At 32.4% G+C, this 19,802-nt stretch overlaps 5 protein-coding genes across 5 annotated transcripts; 3 read left to right on the top strand and 2 right to left on the bottom strand.

The window, feature by feature from the left end:
- Positions 1-1,717: 1,717 nt before the first annotated feature.
- Positions 1,718-5,551, bottom strand: Bm10016 (Uncharacterized protein; the record flags this gene model as incomplete). The annotated part of the gene is made up of 7 exons (XM_043081667.1): positions 1,718-1,784; positions 2,406-2,505; positions 2,765-2,849; positions 2,934-3,104; positions 3,215-3,358; positions 3,511-3,632; positions 5,446-5,551. The coding sequence occupies 7 exons, from the start codon at positions 5,549-5,551 to the stop codon at positions 1,718-1,720; spliced, it is 795 nt and encodes a 264-aa protein (XP_042937601.1).
- A 1,604-nt stretch (positions 5,552-7,155) lies between these two features.
- Bm7210 (Uncharacterized protein) lies at positions 7,156-9,874 on the top strand (the record flags this gene model as incomplete). Its single annotated transcript, XM_043081668.1, has 7 exons — positions 7,156-7,308; positions 7,759-7,959; positions 8,273-8,473; positions 8,760-8,930; positions 9,064-9,235; positions 9,534-9,661; positions 9,782-9,874. The coding sequence occupies 7 exons, from the start codon at positions 7,156-7,158 to the stop codon at positions 9,872-9,874; spliced, it is 1,119 nt and encodes a 372-aa protein (XP_042937602.1).
- A 1,295-nt stretch (positions 9,875-11,169) lies between these two features.
- On the bottom strand, positions 11,170-11,824 carry Bma-snr-4 (Uncharacterized protein; the record flags this gene model as incomplete). The annotated part of the gene is made up of 3 exons (XM_001902017.2): positions 11,170-11,353; positions 11,542-11,715; positions 11,817-11,824. 3 exons carry the CDS (start codon positions 11,822-11,824, stop codon positions 11,170-11,172), a joined length of 366 nt encoding a protein of 121 aa, XP_001902052.1.
- Positions 11,825-13,047: 1,223 nt separating this feature from the next.
- On the top strand, positions 13,048-17,396 carry Bma-srpa-68 (Uncharacterized protein; the record flags this gene model as incomplete). The annotated part of the gene is made up of 13 exons (XM_001902016.2): positions 13,048-13,172; positions 13,455-13,586; positions 13,675-13,849; positions 13,979-14,091; positions 14,266-14,331; positions 14,416-14,557; positions 14,686-14,850; positions 15,434-15,630; positions 15,808-15,966; positions 16,361-16,505; positions 16,607-16,729; positions 16,944-17,096; positions 17,232-17,396. The coding sequence occupies 13 exons, from the start codon at positions 13,048-13,050 to the stop codon at positions 17,394-17,396; spliced, it is 1,860 nt and encodes a 619-aa protein (XP_001902051.2).
- A 1,257-nt stretch (positions 17,397-18,653) lies between these two features.
- Positions 18,654-19,370, top strand: Bma-rpl-33.1 (Uncharacterized protein; the record flags this gene model as incomplete). The annotated part of the gene is made up of 2 exons (XM_001902015.2): positions 18,654-18,869; positions 19,212-19,370. The coding sequence occupies 2 exons, from the start codon at positions 18,654-18,656 to the stop codon at positions 19,368-19,370; spliced, it is 375 nt and encodes a 124-aa protein (XP_001902050.1).
- Between the last annotated feature and the right edge of the window lie 432 nt (positions 19,371-19,802).

Raw genomic sequence — 19,802 nt, forward strand, 5'->3', positions numbered from 1 at the left:
AAAGCATGAGTTTTTTAGATGTTTGTAGAGTTAGAGATTTTAAATTATTTTCCAAAGCTGGAAACTTTTTAGGCCAGTTTGAAAGTACTCGGTGATGTGTTATGTCAGACTCGCTTTCATCAGAACAGCTCGTAACTTTTTTTCTTTTTTGAGAATAGGGCAGTTTTATTGAGAGGAAATATTCCGGCGTTTGAAATTATCTAACTTGTTGCGTAAGTTAAAATTCGAGTGCATCTTTTAGTAAATTATGAATAATCTTTATTTGTTTTAAAACGAATACTTGAATACTTTATTCTCCATTGTACTTTATTTCCTCCATATTTTGTTTTTATCTGCCGTTATTCTCAGCTGTTCCATACATGCCTTAGTTGCTATAAATCCGAATTCGATTATCAGCTTTTAAATCCGTTTATTCGTAAGAGTGTTTGAAATTCTTTAAGAAAATGGAACTTAGCAACAGCATGTTAATGTTTAAGTAGCATTCAAATAAAATGTGGTCATTCGCGCTAATGTGTTGCAACATGCTGTTTGCATTTCGATTAAGTAAATTCAAGTGACATTCAAAGATAATTCAAGTAACAAAAATTCAAATAATATTCAAAGAGATAACCGCCTGTGTTAATAACTATGCAACCTTTTTTATAAGCTAATTTTCCTGAGTTAAATGTTATTTGTCTTCTATTTTAATATTTGCATAGTTGTCTTTTCAATATTTCTGAGAGCCCATTTTTGCTGCTATTTCTTATTCATGTTTTAACGACAGATTTGTTTTACTGGCCCTGGTGATGATTGATAATGATGCTTTTGATGTTTATAATTAATACATATATATATGTATGTATGTATGCACGTGTGTACGTTGTGTGTGTGTGTATGTTGTGTGTTTGCCTGTGGTATATCACACGCTTCTGTACAACAAATCTCGCTGCTACGGTGCAATGTTCGTTTGTTCTCTGCTTTTTCCGTAATCATTTTAACAAAACGAATGTAATTATCAACAATGTGACATGAAAATTCAATTTTCCTGTGATTGCAGTTTCGATGGTTTATTTATTTATTTTTTGTTCAGATTAATGCATTTGTTCAAGAATTCTGTACTTGTTGTTTCATGACATGCTTTTTGGTGTAATTTGAAATATTTGCAGCTGTTGGAGAGAGTGTAAGTGCTGTTTATGGATTCAATTTCCAGAAATCTTTTTTGTAGCGCCATAACAGCATTCGAAATAAACTTATTAATAAGTAGTTCTGAGATTTGATTTGCTTAGCGGTAGTGAACAATTCAATAATATAATAGCAATCTAATACTCAGACTTACGCCATCAAGAAAAATTAATTGACAGTTTCTGTTTACGTATAATAATTACATGATATGAGAATATCAGCTATCTCGAAATTGTGTGTCTTACCAGTTTTTGCGTTTGCCAATTTTATTTTTTAATCACCAAGTATTTTTTGTAATGAAATAGCAATCAATAATTCAAATGAGGGAAAAATCGACTTTAATGTCAAATGCCGAGTGTGGAGAGAAGAGATATGAGATGCTATGCTAGTTTAGTTTTTTGCATAATTGGATGCTTCATATTTTCCTCATTAGGAACTAAGTCAAATGTTCAGTTTTTTTAGCATCCTGATTTACTTTAGTATAATATTTAGGTTACTGAAGAAATTCTAGTGCAAGCGAGCTTTCTATAAAAACAGTTCTCCACATTAAGAAGAATCAACCGTGAGCAAGTGCCGCCTTATTGTCCATAGATTGTACTTGTGGTAATGCTCGAATATAACTCCTGCGATCCGTATTTCTTACTTCTTGGATATTTTTGGGATTGTGAAACGTTGCGTCGTTCTCCGATAATTTATTAATAAAATAAATCACCGCAATGAAGTTGTGTTTGATAAGCATGATATGTAGAACTTTGTGACACTATTGCAAAAGTATAGCAAAACGGTGTCATCTGATGAAGAGGAAGAAATGCTAATATTTGGTGTTTAAGTGTACTTCAAAAGTTTTATCTTTCTATTTAATTTTCACAATTCACAACTTGTGAACATGTTAAAACACATGAATATCTTTACATATGATTACTGAATAGCGGCAAACGATTAGAATCTTAAGCTTATCTGTCAATTTTTTTCAAGCTCAAGCTTTCATATATGCTACCTAAGTATTTTAATTTCATCTAAGCATGAATTAACAAAGCTAACAGGCGTTATTTACAATTACGATATGAAATATTCTGAAGACAAATCACAGATAGTCTGGCTATCATGCATCCATCATTCGAGAACAGATGTGCAGCTGTTCTCGAAGAAGCTATTAGAGAAGCTAAATTCTGAAAAAAGCAATAAATAACGGGATAATTATTGAATAAGTTACAAGGAAATTAATGAACCTATTAAAACGATACCTACCGTTCATGTTATGATCGGTTTGATCCAGCGTACTACATTCCTCCGATGAACGGTACTCCTCCTCCTCTTCCTCCTCCTCTGTTTCGCTGCCACTATCTAAGGCGTGGATCGATATACACTGATGCGCTATTGTTTTCAAGAATTTTAACTCCATTTAAATCACAAATGTGTATTGGGTCCTACGATTACTAAATATTCCCGATGTTATTTATTGAACTTATGGTAGAGGAATTATTATCGTGCCGTACGTAACTTATTTATGGATGTTTGAAATACCGTTAGTTTTTACTCCATTTAAATTCTTAACTTTTTCATCAGCATATTCTTATTACCTAAGTGCATCCTATAAGTTTACCTTCAAGATGCACTGTTTCCCACATATACGTAGATTGTTTCCACATTTCCCCACAAATGTCGTATGCAGCTGCAACTCTCAAAGACTGAAAAAAATAAGAAAAAAAACATGTGGAAGGTCAAAAACTAAATGGGTCTATGAGTTGCCTTTCAGTACATGAGATGCTTACAGTGGACATAAATGTATTCGCTTGATGCAAGTTGTAAGTTGTAAGCAATAAGTTTGAGTGTAGAAGACCCCAGCTATCTTCAAAATAGTTATCATCGAGGGTGAAATCGTCCAAACTATCCTCTAAATGCTTGTTAACCACTTCTTCGTGATGAATCACAACGGTTGACCACTGCAAATATGTTCAATAATTGGTTTTAATTGAATATTTATGTTCAGAATTCACTTTGTTTTATTTTGCAATCTTCATAATTTGCATTACCTATGTAACGTATAACTTACTTCCATGACATTACCACTATCAGACAATCTACTGGAAGCCTGAACTTTCGTTTTGATTATTTCACCTGCAGATATTTCATTCTCTATGACAGTGTTGTCTTGGATATTTGCTGTTCCAACTCTTGGATGGTTAAGACTATTATCCTTAATATGTAATTTTATTAGAATGAATTTAAAAAGACTGAAAAAAAATGAACTTTTTCCTTTTCTTGCCCAAAATTTCCTGGTTATCTGGGATTTGAGAGAGAATAATCATAGGAGACATTTGAAAATAATCCCAAAGCAAAACACAATACCTGTGAGTAATATCTTCTAGTGTCAACATTATTCTTCTGGTGTAAGGGTGTTAATGTAAATGTAGATGTGACTATCCTTTTGATTTTTTTTAACAGATTCCCGAAAATGTGGCGCAAATCCACTGAAAATTAGTACGTTAATTCAGAAGCAAAGAAGCAACAGGTAGTTTTTTTTTTTTTTTTTTTAGCAAATTCCATTGCATTTTTATTTAAATTTGATATAACAATTAATCTAAATTCAAATTTGGAAATTTAATTCACAATAACGAAATTTGGAAGCTCTCATGACTGATACAACTGAAAGACTGCGAATTTCTAGATAACAGCAGAGTCTGTGATATAGGAAATGAGAAAGAAATACGAAATGTAGTAGTTCAAGTAAAATTGAATTTTTGAGATGATGAAAGAGGGATAAAACAAAAATGAGCCATTCAAAATGTAATGATTCTAAAATGAAAAGGAAAAGTTATGCTTGACAGCCAATGGAAGCTATTATGGGTTCTATCTTCTCTTGGCCTATCATAAATTTCATTTAGCAAAACCAAATGCTATTTTGAACAATAAATTAGGAAGACTTCATTACGCTCTTCTTTACGAACATTCATAAGACAAGGTATTGAGGAAGTTATAGATACTCCAAATGATTCTGCTGGTATAAATCAAAATTACGGAGAATTAGAGTTATCAGGTGATATGGAAACATGATATGACAAAACAGAAAAGATAAAACGAAAACATAAGTTTTAGCTATTGCTGGTAGAATTCAAAATCGATTATTTTATTGAAATAGTGTTACCGCAAAAGGATGGATCCGTTTTTTTTTCTTGAAAACATCTTGAAGTGCAAAGTGAATTTTGCATGAAATGAGAATTATTTGAGACTGTAGTTATTCACACATATCATAATAATTTACGATTGATGCTTTTATGAAGAGAAATGATGAATTGAATCAGTTTAGTTGCTCAACAACTAGCTGAATGAATACTTGATGGGTTTTTAAACAACATTATTTGCTGCTGAAATGTAGTAAAAGTACGTAATAAAAGTATAGATGATACAGTAGGTGCACAGATTTCGTAATTTTAGTTGTAGAAGAAAGGAGTGATTATTCATTTGGAACAGTTTTGTTTCCTTCAGTACATCTTCACTGGCTAAAAAATACTGATTTATATAAGGTGGCAGATTTAGCATATTTTGATGAGCTATATAAGCCTATGAAATAAATAAGAAACAAGAATGGTTATTATGCAATTGGAGTATGCCATTAATGATGGCTGTTGGATTTTATAACATTAACAATGGCTGTAACGGGAAACATTACTTTTCATATTTAATTATAACTCTGACTGATCAACCGATTAGCATTTGTTTTCTTTTCACTTATTATTGAACTTTTTTATCTTTTTGCTCATACTAAATATTCACAGAATAACGGATAACGGTGTTTTCAGTTTTCAATTTTCTGAGAAAGCTTGAAGCATAATATATTCGAAAGGATAACTGTCAAGACAAAAAAAAAAGCTTAACAACAAAAAGCTACACAAATCGACCTTCATAAAACTGAAAATCCGAGAATGAAGAATACACGAGTATTAATTAGATAGAAATTAGGATTTTCAATGAAATTTCCCAGATCTAAGCTACCTTTATTGATTGTCTAGTTGCACTTTTTTTTTTTTCTTTTTTCAGCAAATTATTATTGCTTGCCGTTAATGGCTTTGATGATCCGATAAATGAAGGCGTTTATTCATTAGTTCAACAAACATGTCATTTCGTTCTTGGAAAATTATCCATCCGAAGAATTTCTTCAAAGCTTTTTTGATTTTGGCTGTCTTAAATATCGCATGTATGAGAAGAAAAAAGATGCTTAGATCGGAACAGATCTCCTAAATTCTGATAAATTAGTGCATAAATTTACAAAGGATATGTACATACAGCAAACTGCTATGACTCTTCCTGACCAATCCCACATTGATCGTTTTTGCCCTTTGTACTCTCCTCGGAATTTTGCTACTTTGATGATAGTTTGGCCATTCATCATAATATCTCTGTAACAGTTCACATATTTATAGATGATCCTAGGCGTTTTAGCTATGTAGGATAGAAGTGATAAAATTTATTGATCTAAACTCTTATTTTTTAATTTCAGTCTAACGTTACACTAATAAACAAATTTCGGAACGCAAAAAAGAGTAAACGCATCTGAGTTTTATTTAGCTAGTTTCCGCCTCGAATTATTTCTCAAACTTTTTGGCTTATACAAAAATGAAAAATATCCAAACTCAGAAAATCAACAAAAACCAACAGTAACAAAACAAGTGAATGTAAAAAAGTAAAAAACCAAACAAAATTGTATTCCACCGAAAACCGACGTATAATCTATTAAAATAACTCTAATCAGAAATCTGCAATGTTTGCTCGTCACCTATCTTCACAGAATTTATACCATACTAAACTTTTTTGGTCCAATTGTGGCTAAAAAGGCGGGAGCCATTCGATCTTCTTTGTAACAATTTTAGCAAAAATTTGACCTTTCGACAGATGTACAGAACATAATATGTGAGATTTTTTATTTCATTTCTTGAATCAACTACATAACCTATTACAATAATGCTAATTATCGAGTCATATCTATAGTCTATCTCAGGATCCGAATTGTTACAATACTCTTTTGTTGAAATAACTTGAAAAAGCGAATTGATAGATATCCGGTTCAATCATCAGAAAAACACTAATCTGATTTAAACTAAATTTCAATTTTTTCAAATCAAACAAGTTGATTAGCTTTAAATTGAAGCTTATGACTGATAGATAACATTATATAATTTATATCTTAACATATATATTCATGCTTCCATTTCTCATTAAGGAATAGAAAACAATGAAGTCAAACCAGTGGATAAGATGGTACTACCATATGACTATAATTTCGATGGGATGGAATTATAATGAGTTATAAAATGGTTATAATGAGCAAGGACATTTCAGAGTAAATTAACTATTTGCTGAAGTAAAGGATTCAACAATTAAATTTCAAAATAAGATTTAACCAAGTGAGTACAATATAGCCAAACTTGTACGAACTGATGCGATAATTGTAGGAACAGGTGAGATGACAGTTAGCTATGTTTAATAATGATAAAAATTGTGAGAGATCAGTATTCTAGTTCAAGAATATGTTATCATATTTGATGTCACAGTAAATAACCATGCTGCAATAGAAATGATTAGGTATGTTGCTGCGAAAAGTTAAGAATAATGCTGAACTGATTGTTGCGAAGGACTTTTCCTGAAATACAATAGTGGACAGTTGAGAAATCAGATAAAGTCAGGTTATTTTATAGGCTAATATATGTGAGGGCACTTTTAATGCTCAATTACAAAACAAAATTTAAAACAAAAGACTCGTTTTTTCTTAGGATAATAAGTTTCATGGAATGGCCGTGTTTAGCGATTTATTCGAAAACAAGATGGCTCTTATCTATTGATATTATTCTATGGAGTGATTTGTTGGGTTTTGCAGATGATTTTAGTACGGAGCATTACATAAATTGGAATTAACTTATTGGGCGCAATTGGTTTTTAGTTCTGTTTGTGATCTTCTAGTTCAGTTTAATTTTTGAAAGTGAGTTTTAGTATGGTAAAATGAAGAGTACTGAGAATGAAGCAGAAGTGGAAACTGTAGCAAAGGACAAACAACCCATTAATGATAAGAAAGAAGAAGTGGGAAGAAATGTGGATGCATTCCAAGGGTGGGTTACCACGGGTTCAGCTTGGTTCCGATCCGCTAAAGAAAAGGTGAGGTATTTTGTTTATTTGATTTCATTCATGCTGTGGTACTTCCTGTCCTGTCGGGAAGAAGGTGAGTAGTACGAGATTCATTGATTATCCTATATTGGTAGATTTTATAAATAATCAGAGAAATTTTTTTTTTTTTTAATGAAATTTTTAATGCTGATTTTGCATTACCGTTGTGCTAAATTAAAGTTTTAATGAATCGACAAGTAAATCACAACTAGTACATTTTTCCCACATCTCCGTTTTTTATTTGACCGAGAAATTACAAGTTAGGCTTTTTATTGTAATCGTGTTCTCGAGCCCTAACATTATATATAGGCACCAGTACTACTGGATATAAGATTAGAGATTACGGAAGAATCTGAGAAAACTACTTTTTTATAAAACACTGATATGATTGGAGGGGGGGAGGACGGGAGGTTATTTTTTGATTAGAGGGTTTAATTTCAGACCTATACAACCTTCGAATTGGTCAAAAAAGACCTGACTGAGTTCAGCGATGTTGTAGCCAGTGAAGCAAGCGCTTTGGCAAATACTACTGTTGAAAGCGTCAAACAGCAAGCGTACAATTTGCAGCAAATTATGAGCTTGGAAGAATATGATAAGCAGCATAAAGAGGAGAGTAAAAGAATGGAAAATAATGCAAATGAAGTGTGTTTTTAGTTGTAGACGAGATCACTGTAAAGTTCAAGATTAAAGTTCGGAAAGTAATTAGGTCTGGTAAAAGAATTCATGACTTTTTTCTGTGTCAATTGAAGTAAGTTTGCTCAATTGAATCATCTTTTTTTTTTTTGTTTATCCGTCTAGTAAATATTTTCTCCGTTGCTACGGTTGCAAATGTTACAAAAAAAAAGAAAAAATTTATAATGCGTATTATTGGAAGGTTGCTCACTAATAGATAATTTTGAAATGAATTCTCAATCTGGTCGTCAGTTTTACTCCATTATGAAATAGTTTTCTTTAGATCAAAAAATCTAGCTCCACATATGCTGGATGGACACCAAGGCTACCTTCAATGCCTACGATAACAGACAATTCGTGGATCAAAGCAATAGTTGATACAATGAGAAATATTGCGCAAGAAAATACGGTTGAGGACGAAGATGAATTCACAGAAAGCATTTATTCACATATAAAACCTATAAGCAGAAGCGATTTGCCTCATGTAATTTTCGAGAACCTTTAACTTTATAAAAATTCGACAGTAATGAAATTTTTATCCAAAATCTTAAGCATCCATTGTTATAAGCAATTTCTCTAGCGTATTTAACACTACTACACGTGCCATGACATTTAGCTTGCCTTTTGGTACCTCGTAAAAGCTAAAACGAAAATAAGTTTCCAATTGAACAGTGATTTATGATTTATAAATTTATAAATACATATCTATAAATTTCAATGCATTTAATACAACTTATTATTTTATCTTTTATCAGGTTACCAATTTGCAGCATGTCCTGTATGAAATTCAAACGAATCCAGATACATACATGAAAATTCCGGAAGGTGATAAGGAATTATTCAAAATGTGGTGCGATGATTTCAAGTTAACTGAATATGACAACGAAATCAATGCTTTGCTTGCTAATTGTCCTCGAGTAAGGGCCTTATACCAAGAAATGGTAATTATCAGAAGATATTTCCTGTTCCTAACAGTTTTGAATAGTTTTGTCATACCCTTGGATTCAAAATGATCCACAACGTGCTCGTCGTAATGAAGTGAAGTAACTGAGAGAACTAATATATATAATTAAGGTACCTGAAGAAATTGAAAATGTGGTTTTTTGGGCGAGGTACTTCTATAGAATTCATCAGATGGAATTACTAATTCGATGTAAAGTGGACGCTGAAAGACGGCTGCTACAAAATGATGAAAATGAAACGCTACAGGAGCAAAAGTCGACAGATTTCGAAACAAGAAATTTGTGTTAGTTTCTTAATTAATAGATTGTTATATTGTTACTAAAATGTATAAAAGTTTTGCAGAGAAGTAATTTTTCAATATACACTGAAGCAACTTTTTTCAGGTGAAGTAATATAAGTAAAATCAAAGGTGTTAGTAAAGTCTTATTTTTTTGCTTAACTTGTTTATTGTTTTGGTAAAACTATTCTCGAATAGTGCTTATTCTTTTGATATGAGATTAGGCTCGGTTTCAACGTATCTGAATAAAAAAGTAGTAGATTAGTTAGGTTTCCTCACTTGCTTTTTATTTTAAATCTTGTAGGTTCTGATAGTGTCGAGAGTTGTCTTGATGTAAATGCAGATCGGACACAAAATCAGAACAGCCCAGATAGACGATCAGCAATGGACGAAAGTTGGAGCCTGTGTTCCAGTACAAATGTTGATATACAGGCATATCACAACCATTCCATTTATTAATATATGTATAATGAAGCGACGTCATATCGGTACTTATATCACTCAGCAAACTTTTTTTCTTTTCAATCTTAACTTTACACCTGCTGCTTTAAGGAATTGCATGATGAAGACGACCCGCGGACGCCGAAAGCTGGTTCAAATAACTCATCTAGCAAAAGTGATGGATGGATTAACTGGGATGAATAGAAGTTTTTGTTAATGACTTTCTTAAACGTACTAATGTTAATGGCTTTTTTCATTCTTCATGTATATATTTCTGCTCAGCTCATTATCGCTTGCATAATTTATATTTCCCTTTCTTCCAGTCATATTCTATTATGTGGGAAGTGATGTTTCGTTATATCATGTTTAAGCACTTCAGGCTCGAAGCTTCTGCAGTTTGAATTATTAAAATATATTGCTAGGGTAACTTCCAATCTGATGGCCCTTAATGGCTTTCGTTGAAATCCTTTTTCGCGTATGAATTCTTTATTCTTCTTTGTGCTTTCCTATATTTGTTAAAAAAAGTTTTTGTGAAAAAAACTTCCCTCTTTCTGTTTTGCTTCTGTGAGTAGCTTCGGAGTATGCTTCCTTTGTCATCAAAATATTTAACTGTTTTTGTTATCTCACCAAGTAGTTTATAATCATGATTTTATAAACTTCGTGATTGCACATTTCGGATGCTTCCCAAACTTATCACCAGAAGTTCACTGAATTAGATTTCTTTATACTTCTGATATATTTTTGAAAAGGCTGTTTAGAATTATAAACATGTTTCAGCAGGATGTAAAAATATCTTTTGATTTAATAAACCCAAATTTTTCGAAGCTTTCTTTTGTCACATCTTTTGGAGAATGGCGAGATCTCTACAGCATTAGGACTATAACAGTACTAGAGACCTTTGTATTTTTAATACTGATAAGAGTCAAGTGTAATTCTGGTGAGTGATAAAGTGTCATCATAAAATACTTAGCTATCACATTGGGAGTGTGTATTGGACTTCTTGGAGGCTCAGATATTCTCAAGTATTTGTTTCGAGTTAGCTAATGGTCAGGAAAATTTGTGACTTTATATAAGCAACAAAGTTGCGTTTTTCTATTCAAGGCGACTATTTTCTTCCGGAGTAGTTTTCACATTTAGAATGAACGATTGAGTGCCACTACTAGACAGTTACTGCAAAATTCATAGCCAAAAAAAAAAAATCTCCCTTATTTTACCAGCTTAAAATTCCGAAACGTATACATTCAAAGAATCTGAAGTCAAAAACTACGAAATTATGTTCTCTATCGATCGAAAAAGATGCAAGAGAATACTTCGGTGCTTTAATGAATGGTAGGTTGTATTAAATGCGTTTGTAACTAGTAAGGGATATAATCAATACTTCAAAATATATATTTCAAGACCAAACATAACAGTAAATAAAAAAATGATGTGGAAAAAGCTCAAAAAGGGAAGTTGCACTTTTCCGATTCTTCACAAAACATACAGATTTTGTTATCTCATTAAGTAGATTCTGAAACTGCAACTGCTGGATTTTTCAGTATAATGATAACGGAATCACCGCGCAGGAACATTTTCGTAATAAAGCGATCCTTTGCAACAGGTTTTGCTTTCTTCTTTCCTTTTCCCGTCTTTGGCAATTCTGTCCACATTTCTTTAACATTTTCCAGAACCATATTACAATGCCTGGAAAGAAAATCATTACTTTGTATTCCGCATAAGTAAAACAATATACTGTATTTTACATATTTCAGTCGAAAACGACCATCTTCATGAAAAATAATTAGAGTATACACATGATAACAACGTAAACTACGATACTGTTAGCATATATAATATAATTGGATCACAACAAATAATAATAAATGACAGACCTGTCGAATGCTTTAACACGACCAAGCAATTTCTTGTTGTTTCTACAGTTAATCAGGACTTGTGCGTTATTTTTTACTGACTGCGTAAGCACAGAAAGTGGACCAACGTTGAATTCCTCCTGTTCTTTAGCTGCTAACTCTTCTTGGGTCATTTCGGATCGAGGTTTTGCTAACCTAAAATATCTATGCTTAACTATACTGCCCCTGTAGATGACTAAAAACTAAAATTAATCGTAGACGAATAAAAAGTAAAACTAATCAAAGTTAAAACTTACGTAGCCATTACCCTGAATAAAACGCAGTACAGTTACAAAAAAAATTCACCACAAATAAACCTGAAAAATAGACGATCATTAGTGAAGTGGTCAAAGACAAAATGTTGGACCATTATTTCACTGCTATGCCAGCTGATGCTACTAATGTTAAGTTTTCTTTCTAGCATTTATAAAGAGATTTAGAACACTCATAACTTCCACCAGTTTTGTAGACACAAAATTATAAAGGGAGATCGGAAGTTTTTACAACCGTATTTCTTTTCTCTTATTTTTTTTTAGTTTTTTCAAGACTAAGAGCTATGGTTACATGGAGAATTAAATATAAAGTAAGAAACAGTTATTGCCTTCCTCACAAAGAGTACGTAAGGTTTCTGATCTGTGTTGTGAGACTTTTTACATATCCGTTATCTAGATGAATTATCATAAATTACATAAGTTTTTACAGCTTACGAAAGTGACAGTTACATTAAATAGAAATGATAGGATTAGTGGAAGTAAGCAACCTGAAAGAGCTTCACAGGAAATTACTCTTAATGAATTCCAAAATAAACGATAATTTTACAAAAGCTGCAACACAGACTTCTCTCGGTTATTGTGGCAACATTCGAATTGCTACCTCTCACACTATTACATCAAATGAAAACCATTTCAGAAAGAATGCTGTGTCAAAAGTCAAGCCGAGAAAACTTGCAAAACTCAAGGGCATAGATCTAGTCGTCACGATGCGATTGCAAGCCAACTCCCACCCCCGAAACCGCTGAAAGACAAAACAGTTTGAAGCACTCCACACCAGAATTTACCGAACTGCTAAGGGACCGTAATTATTAAACACTGGCCGTGTGTGAAAAGTATGTCCCACTTGAGTGTTTTAGGTTTCAGTTGGGTAAAGGTGGGGTTCTTAACGTTCTTGATCTAATTCTTCTTGCAATGAGAGAGGAGAAGAGAAATACGGGATTGGAACAGAATTGAGTTTGCAGAATAACTATTATCAATATAATTATTAGCAGCAATGTTAACAGTAGTAGTAGTGGAGATTATCAGAGATGTCGGTTTGTTATTTTTGTTCTTCAGATTAACTTGTCATGAATGATATTGTTTGAGTTGGACACTACTCTTTCTAAAATTCTCTGTTATGTCACAAAAATATTTCAGATTTAAATGGTGGCTACTGAACATCAGAAAGATGTTATATTAACGTCTTTTTCAACTCTGTCTAATATTTCAGATTTAAATGGTGCCTACTGAACATCAGAAAGATGTTATATTAACGTCTTTTTCAACTCTATCTATTCTGCAGTTAATTAAGGATGCACAGCAGAAGCATGGATTACGTCATGGAGATTATCAGAGATATCGGTTTGTTATTTTTGTTCAAATTAACTTGTCATTTAAGTGTGACCTTATACCGCTAATTCTTATTGGCAAGGACTTAAAGTTAAAACCTTTCTAGATAGAAATCAATTCCTGTCAATCTTCATTATCTCAAATTAAAAGCATCTCTTATGTATGTTTAATAAATTCGTAAAACTGTGGGAAAACTCCATTTCTCAAAATGATATATTTACAGTAGCGTCTAACACTATGCTGCTAAAGGCAATAGGAGAAATATTTGTCAAATTAACTTTTTCATTGTTTCAGAGGTTACTGTGCGCGTCGTGTTCGGAGGATTCGAAAATCACTTGGGTTCACCCATGTACATAAAGGCGTTCCGAAGCACGCTGCAAAATTCATTCCAAGAAAGCTGACATTTAATGTTATCACTGAAGAAAAGTATAGCAATGTTTTTGCATATTTCATATAAGTATTTATTATAATGATGAAAACACATTTTTGTGATTAATAATAAAATCAAAGTTAGGTTTCTCCAAGTAGCAGTTTTTGATGCTGAAAGAAATTGGTCGTATGCAATTCAACTAAAACAAGAAGCTGGTGAAGACGCACATTCAAGAAAACGTTTTCATATGATTGGAAAACTACGAAGAGCGGTAAAGCATGCATCGAATCTCGAAAATATCATCAAAAGTTGTGAAAATGTTCGTTTTTTATATTTCGAAATGTTTTGTGGCTTTTTTGCGATAAGCTGGCGCAGGATACGTTAGTATAAAATGGTACGACTTGTCTAGAATGATTGTAAGAGATGATAAGAAATAACAATATTTAAGGTAGACGCAGTGACAAGACTAGAATCGCAGGCATATAATTCATGGATGCATGGTTGTCTTCGTTTTGAATTGAAGGAGTGGAAAGGAGCTTTGGAATGTTTCAGAACAGCTAAGTAATCTTTTCGTAATAAATATTGGAAAATTTTCTCAATTTTATAATTATTTTCCATCTAATTAGCAGGTTTTATCCTTTATTAACTGAACTCTTGCAGTTGATTATTAATGTTGGATTGGTTTTCAAGATTAATTTCGGCTTGATGTGGTTGTTGAACTATCAATTATTTCAGAAAAATATATGAAAAACTTGCTACAGTTGTGAAGCTACCTAATTTAGTGGAACTCTACAAAGTAAGGTGAGCTTTTTTGGATGTGTGTCAGAATTAATCTGTTATAAGTTCATTATAATTATTTTCATTTTTCTCGTAACTGTTTTTTAGGTGTCGAGAAATACAGCCGCAAATGCGCTATTGTGAGTTCAATTGTGGTGACGATGCTAGTTGTGATGCTGCAATGTCTGAGATGATCAATATGAGACTACAACTGAGTGAGGAGGAAGGTGTTTTACAAGAAGACTTTGATGTTAGTTAAAATTTACTAGAATTCTTCCGTATTCAAGAGCAACAAAATTGATTCTTTGTTGAATAACTAAACATTTCATAATCTAATTTTTATTGTTTTTGCCTGTTCATTTAGTTACACATTTTCAGAAACTAATAGCGGAGTTACGTACAAAAGCCGTCGTGCATTGTATAAAGGATATTGAGTGGGGTAATGAAAAAGTTCCTGTAACGAATGATAATGTCAGAAACCTTTTACAAGCTCTTGAGCAGTTTGACCACGAGCTTGTACAAACAACAATTCATGAAGATAAGGTTATTTTTTGTTCCACAGTTTAATATTACTAATATTACTAGTTATTCACTCCATATATATAGTTTGAAAAAGATTTTTGAAAAAAGAAAAAAACTAGTTTGTGGTGTCTTTTTTTTTCTCATTGAGGGTATTAGAGTTACGTCTCGTAAGTGTTAATAGTTTCAGCAACAATATGAAATTAGCTGTATTATGCATCTAATTCCACTTGTGGGGAATCATCTAATTCCACTTGTGGGGAATCATTAAATAGATTTTGGTGTTGTGGGAGTCCAACCCATGATACCAGTGATGATCAAATTCTTTATAAATAACTATTAAAACCTATAAGACTTTTTTAATTGATACTGTCACCAAACGTAGTAAATTTGTCGATAAAATTGAAATCAAAGTGATCCAGTAATTTTAACTGATTTAAAGTCACTGAGTCACATTCCTTATCAATCAAAGATTTGTTTTGTAGTTTGATGTGTTTTCTTGCTTATTCACTATATGCTTTTATAATTAATGTATTTTTAAAATGAATTATTTTCGGAAAATATACATTCATAAATATTAAGCTGTATACATGAAATGACTTTTTAGATGACTCTTTATGATCAGTTGTTAAGCAATATCCGCGATGTAATACAAGTATTGAATGAGGAACAGAAGAAATTAGTTGATAATGAAACTCACATTGGTGACGAACAGTTTCCGAATCGGCTAACTATTATTTATCTGGAATTTATGCGTCTCAAAAGAACTATTGAACGTTACGTCATGATCATTACACATACAAAGTAAACTGTTTGAAATCTAATAATCTTACTAAGATCTTTTGACTAAATGAAAGAGTATTTCATTCATCTTCCATATTGTAAAGTCATGCTTTAAAGATGTCTGAATAACATCAGATTTTGCAGTGCATTTTTACAAATGTTTACTTGTAATATGTTATTATCGGTTCTTCTTTTTAGGACACAGACCGAAAAGAAAATCAAACCACAGGATCTGATTCGTTTATGCGATACAGTGATTGAAAACAGTTGTTTAATTTTGCAACTGCCAGGTGTTGCAAAAAATAAAGATTTGGAACTAGCATACAAAGCGAAAGCAGAATATTATCGAGCACTCAGGTTTTTTGTTTCCATAGTTGAATTCATTTTTTTTTTATAAATTTTCAGGATGTCTAGCTTCATTTGTTTGATCCTGATCATCATGTCAGTGTTCATATCACTTTATTCTTCACCCACTGATTTATTACTTTTACATTGTATTCTCTAAACTTTCACTCTCGAGATGTCTTCATGTTACTGAAACTTATATAGCTTTATTCATTTCTTAACTTTATTCAGGGTGGTGGTAGTTTTGTGTTCCTTTCAACGTACTCGTTTCCAGATAAAACATGTATTATTCGTTTTCTCTTAAAACGAGGTACTTTTGCGAATATAAGAGTTTTTTATAATATGAATGGCTTGTGTTGGTCATTTCCGTGCAATATTAGCATTTTTTTTTTTTTTTTTCGTTTAGATGCTTCTGTTTGGCTGAGGCACATGCAGCTTTAGCAAAGTGGAATGAAGCTAATGTTTTATACGATCGGGCTGTAGATCGAGCTTCGAACACTTCACTGTTGCTAAAAAACGCGGAAGGAAATCCTTTCATCGTAGAAAAAGAAGTCATTATTATCTTGCTCTAAAGCTTAGTTCAGTAACTTTTATTGAAAACAGTTCATTCTAATTCCTATGGATACTTTTAATTATAATTGATCAATTTAAGATTGATGTGAAGAATTTGCATGAACAAATAACAGCATCAAAATTTTCTACTCAAGCAAATCGTCTTGCTGAAGCTGCAGGTGGCAATAAATGGGATGAAAAACAAGAAAATTCCGATAATAAAGTGAGTTTTTTGTTGAATTTAAAACTGATACTTCCGATTTTGACTTCATTTTTGTTGCTATTCTTTAGGCTTTCTCTTAAATGGTTCTTTTAATATTGAAGTACGATCTATGTGGTTTTATTCATAACTTTTGGTGAGCTTTCCTATACTTCGTACATCGGCGAGTGTTTTTAGGAATAAAAGATTTTTAAATAATTTTCATTACGTATTTTAGCCTATCATTGATACTTTGGACGAATTTCGTAAAATCACACTCAAAGACTTGCATAAAACAGAGCAAAATATTCGCATAATATCAGTGCCTCCTTCATTCATTCCAATGCCGAACAAACCCATGTTCTTTGACTTAGCCCTGAATCATATAAAGGTTAGTGTTTCGTTGTTATTTGTACCATTTTTAGTGATATTAAAAAATGACTGATCTTGAATTTCCCCAATTTTTGTTAAACTTGATAATTGTTCATGGTCTTCACTGTCTTCCAAGAAAAACATATTTTTCCAGATGCCGGATTTAGAATTGAAGATCGCGTCTTATGGATTCGAGAAGAAGGGCACATCGCAAAGCAATGAAAAGATAAAAAAAGGAGCCAAATCAAAGCAGGATAAACAGGATGCGAGTCAACAAGGGATTGGGGGTTTGGTAAAGGGATGGTTTTGGCGGCAATAAATAATCTTACTGATATTAAATTAAGATTTTATTAAACTCCTAAGTGTGAAATGATAATACATTTATGCCTATATTAATTAAAGCAAATAACTACTAATGCATCATTGTGTAGATTGGTTAATACAAGCTCGTTTTCAGTAGTTGTGCGGATAAGATGAGATCATTGAAGCTTTAACTTAGCTCTTTGAAACATTAGCTGGCTTTGGATGATATTGTTATCTCTTTTTTCTTACACTTTTCATTAGTCGAAGAATTATATATATATATATATATATATAAGCATCACCGACTAATTTGTGTGTAAATCTGGACTGATTAGAAAGAAACTCTGATCTGAGTTTTACATCAAACTAGAAAACTGTTTAGGGTTGCAACTTCTCAGTGGTTATTTTATTGTTAGCTGTCTTTCATCTCATATTAAACTATTGAGAACTTTTGTTTTTCCATTTTTTGTCAGTAAGGATATATGATATTTCGATTTTATTTGGTGTCAAGAATTTTATTTTTTCATACCGCTTCATTAGTTTTTTAAGTTTTATAGCTATGTTTAAAATTTCTGCTTTATGGAGAATAATTCTTTTAGGCACTAACCACCATTTATTAAAATGTTCCGCATTGCTGACTTCTTTTTTAAAGGTTACTACAGTTTGAAGGGTTCAATTGATGGTACCGTACTGTTTTATTTTACTGTTTGTATTTCTTTGATATTCTTCCGGCGATGTGTTTCCTCTACACTGAAATTTATAACTGTTTCTGTGATACCATGCTATGTCATGGATTGCAAAGATGAATGTTTTTTTGATATACTTTTGAGTTTCTTCCCTAAAAATTAAGTTCCTTTCCTCATTTTTAATTTTTTTCAGATATTGGGACTAATTGCTTCCTTCACTAATTTATTTACTGTTTTTGTCTAAGAAGTATTTTTGTGTGTTTTTGGTAATTGTATTGTTATGTTTTTTGAGCAATTCTCTGCCATTGTGTATTTAAAAATTGTTTCTTTGAATTTCACTGACATAAATGGTTGGAAAGAGTAGCAACATTGAATTCTTTTTAAAGTCGCTAATCTTATTTATACATTAATAATTTTTCTTCATTTTTATATGCTAGAAATTTTAAGGTTGGTATTTTTGATTGAGTTGTAAATGGTTTCCACTTGTGTAGGGCGTATTGAATGCAACTAATACAGTATGAAGTTCTTATTAATTTAATGCTTACCTAAAAAAGCAATACACTGGTTGAATGAAATGTCTTTCAGTTATGGCAAAAACTGTTGGCGAAGCTAGGCAGCATGGTCCAAATCCCGCTGGTCGTCTTTATGTTAAAGCTGTATTCGCAGGTTACAAACGTTCACAGCGAAATCAGCACGAGCATACAGCCCTGCTAAAGTTGGATGGTGTCTATAACAAGAATGATGCCCAGTGGTATGTTGGTAAACGTGCACTATACGTTTACAAGGCGCGTAACAAGATCAGGGTAAGTGTATTCATTGCATTTGTCGATTAGATCTGCATATCTCGATATCAGTAGTACGCCAGTTCTATGCACTTGTTTATTACTTTTTCCTCATAAAAGGGAAGGGAAGGAAGATATTTTTTACAGACGGTCATCTATGTCACGCATTTTTAGTGTCATTTTCTTACCACTTGTTCTTTCCCTTTTTTCCATAATGTTTTTTTTATTTTTCATTTTTTATTATATAATGATCCATCCTTTCTGTTTGTGATGGTTATACATCTTTATCTGTTTGTCTTATAGTTCTGTTTTGCCATATTTGCATCAATGATACAAGCCCAACTAGTAAATTTTGTGTTTCAGTCGGCGAATAAAGAACCGAGCCGAGTCCGTGCTATATGGGGAAAATTGATACGCGTGCATGGTAATGGCGGCACACTGCGAGCTAAGTTTCATCGTAATCTCCCACCACAAGCGATGGGAAAACGTATCAGAATAATGCTTTATCCTTCGAACATATGAAATGTGGTTTTTTGTTGCAATTGGCATTAATTTTGTGAGCGCATGTTGATATAAATGTCTTTACCTTCTTTCAACCACATGAGGCAGCAAATGATTTGGATTGATTTAGTTACAAATGATATTAGTAGGATTGCAACCCAGAAGTTATGGTCGATACTGGCTGAAGGATTATAATGGACATATGGAATATCTAGTCATATAAGCGCACTAGACAATTGTTCTAGTAGATATACTGTTCTATGTCAGGTCATAAGCCATTTGCTGTTGATATTGAGAAGTGCGTATCTTTAAATCGAGTGGGTTCTCTAGTCAAACGACTACACTATGCATATCGTATATGAAAACCTAAGTAATTAAGCATGGCTCATTACCTGTACTGTTGCTTCCACTCCATCGTCTTATTGCGTCGCGGTCTACCATGGGCCGTATTTT

The sequence above is a fragment of the Brugia malayi genome (assembly GCF_000002995.4).
Source record: "Brugia malayi strain FR3 genome assembly, contig: Bm_v4_Chr4_scaffold_001, whole genome shotgun sequence".
NCBI lineage: Eukaryota > Metazoa > Nematoda > Chromadorea > Rhabditida > Onchocercidae > Brugia > Brugia malayi.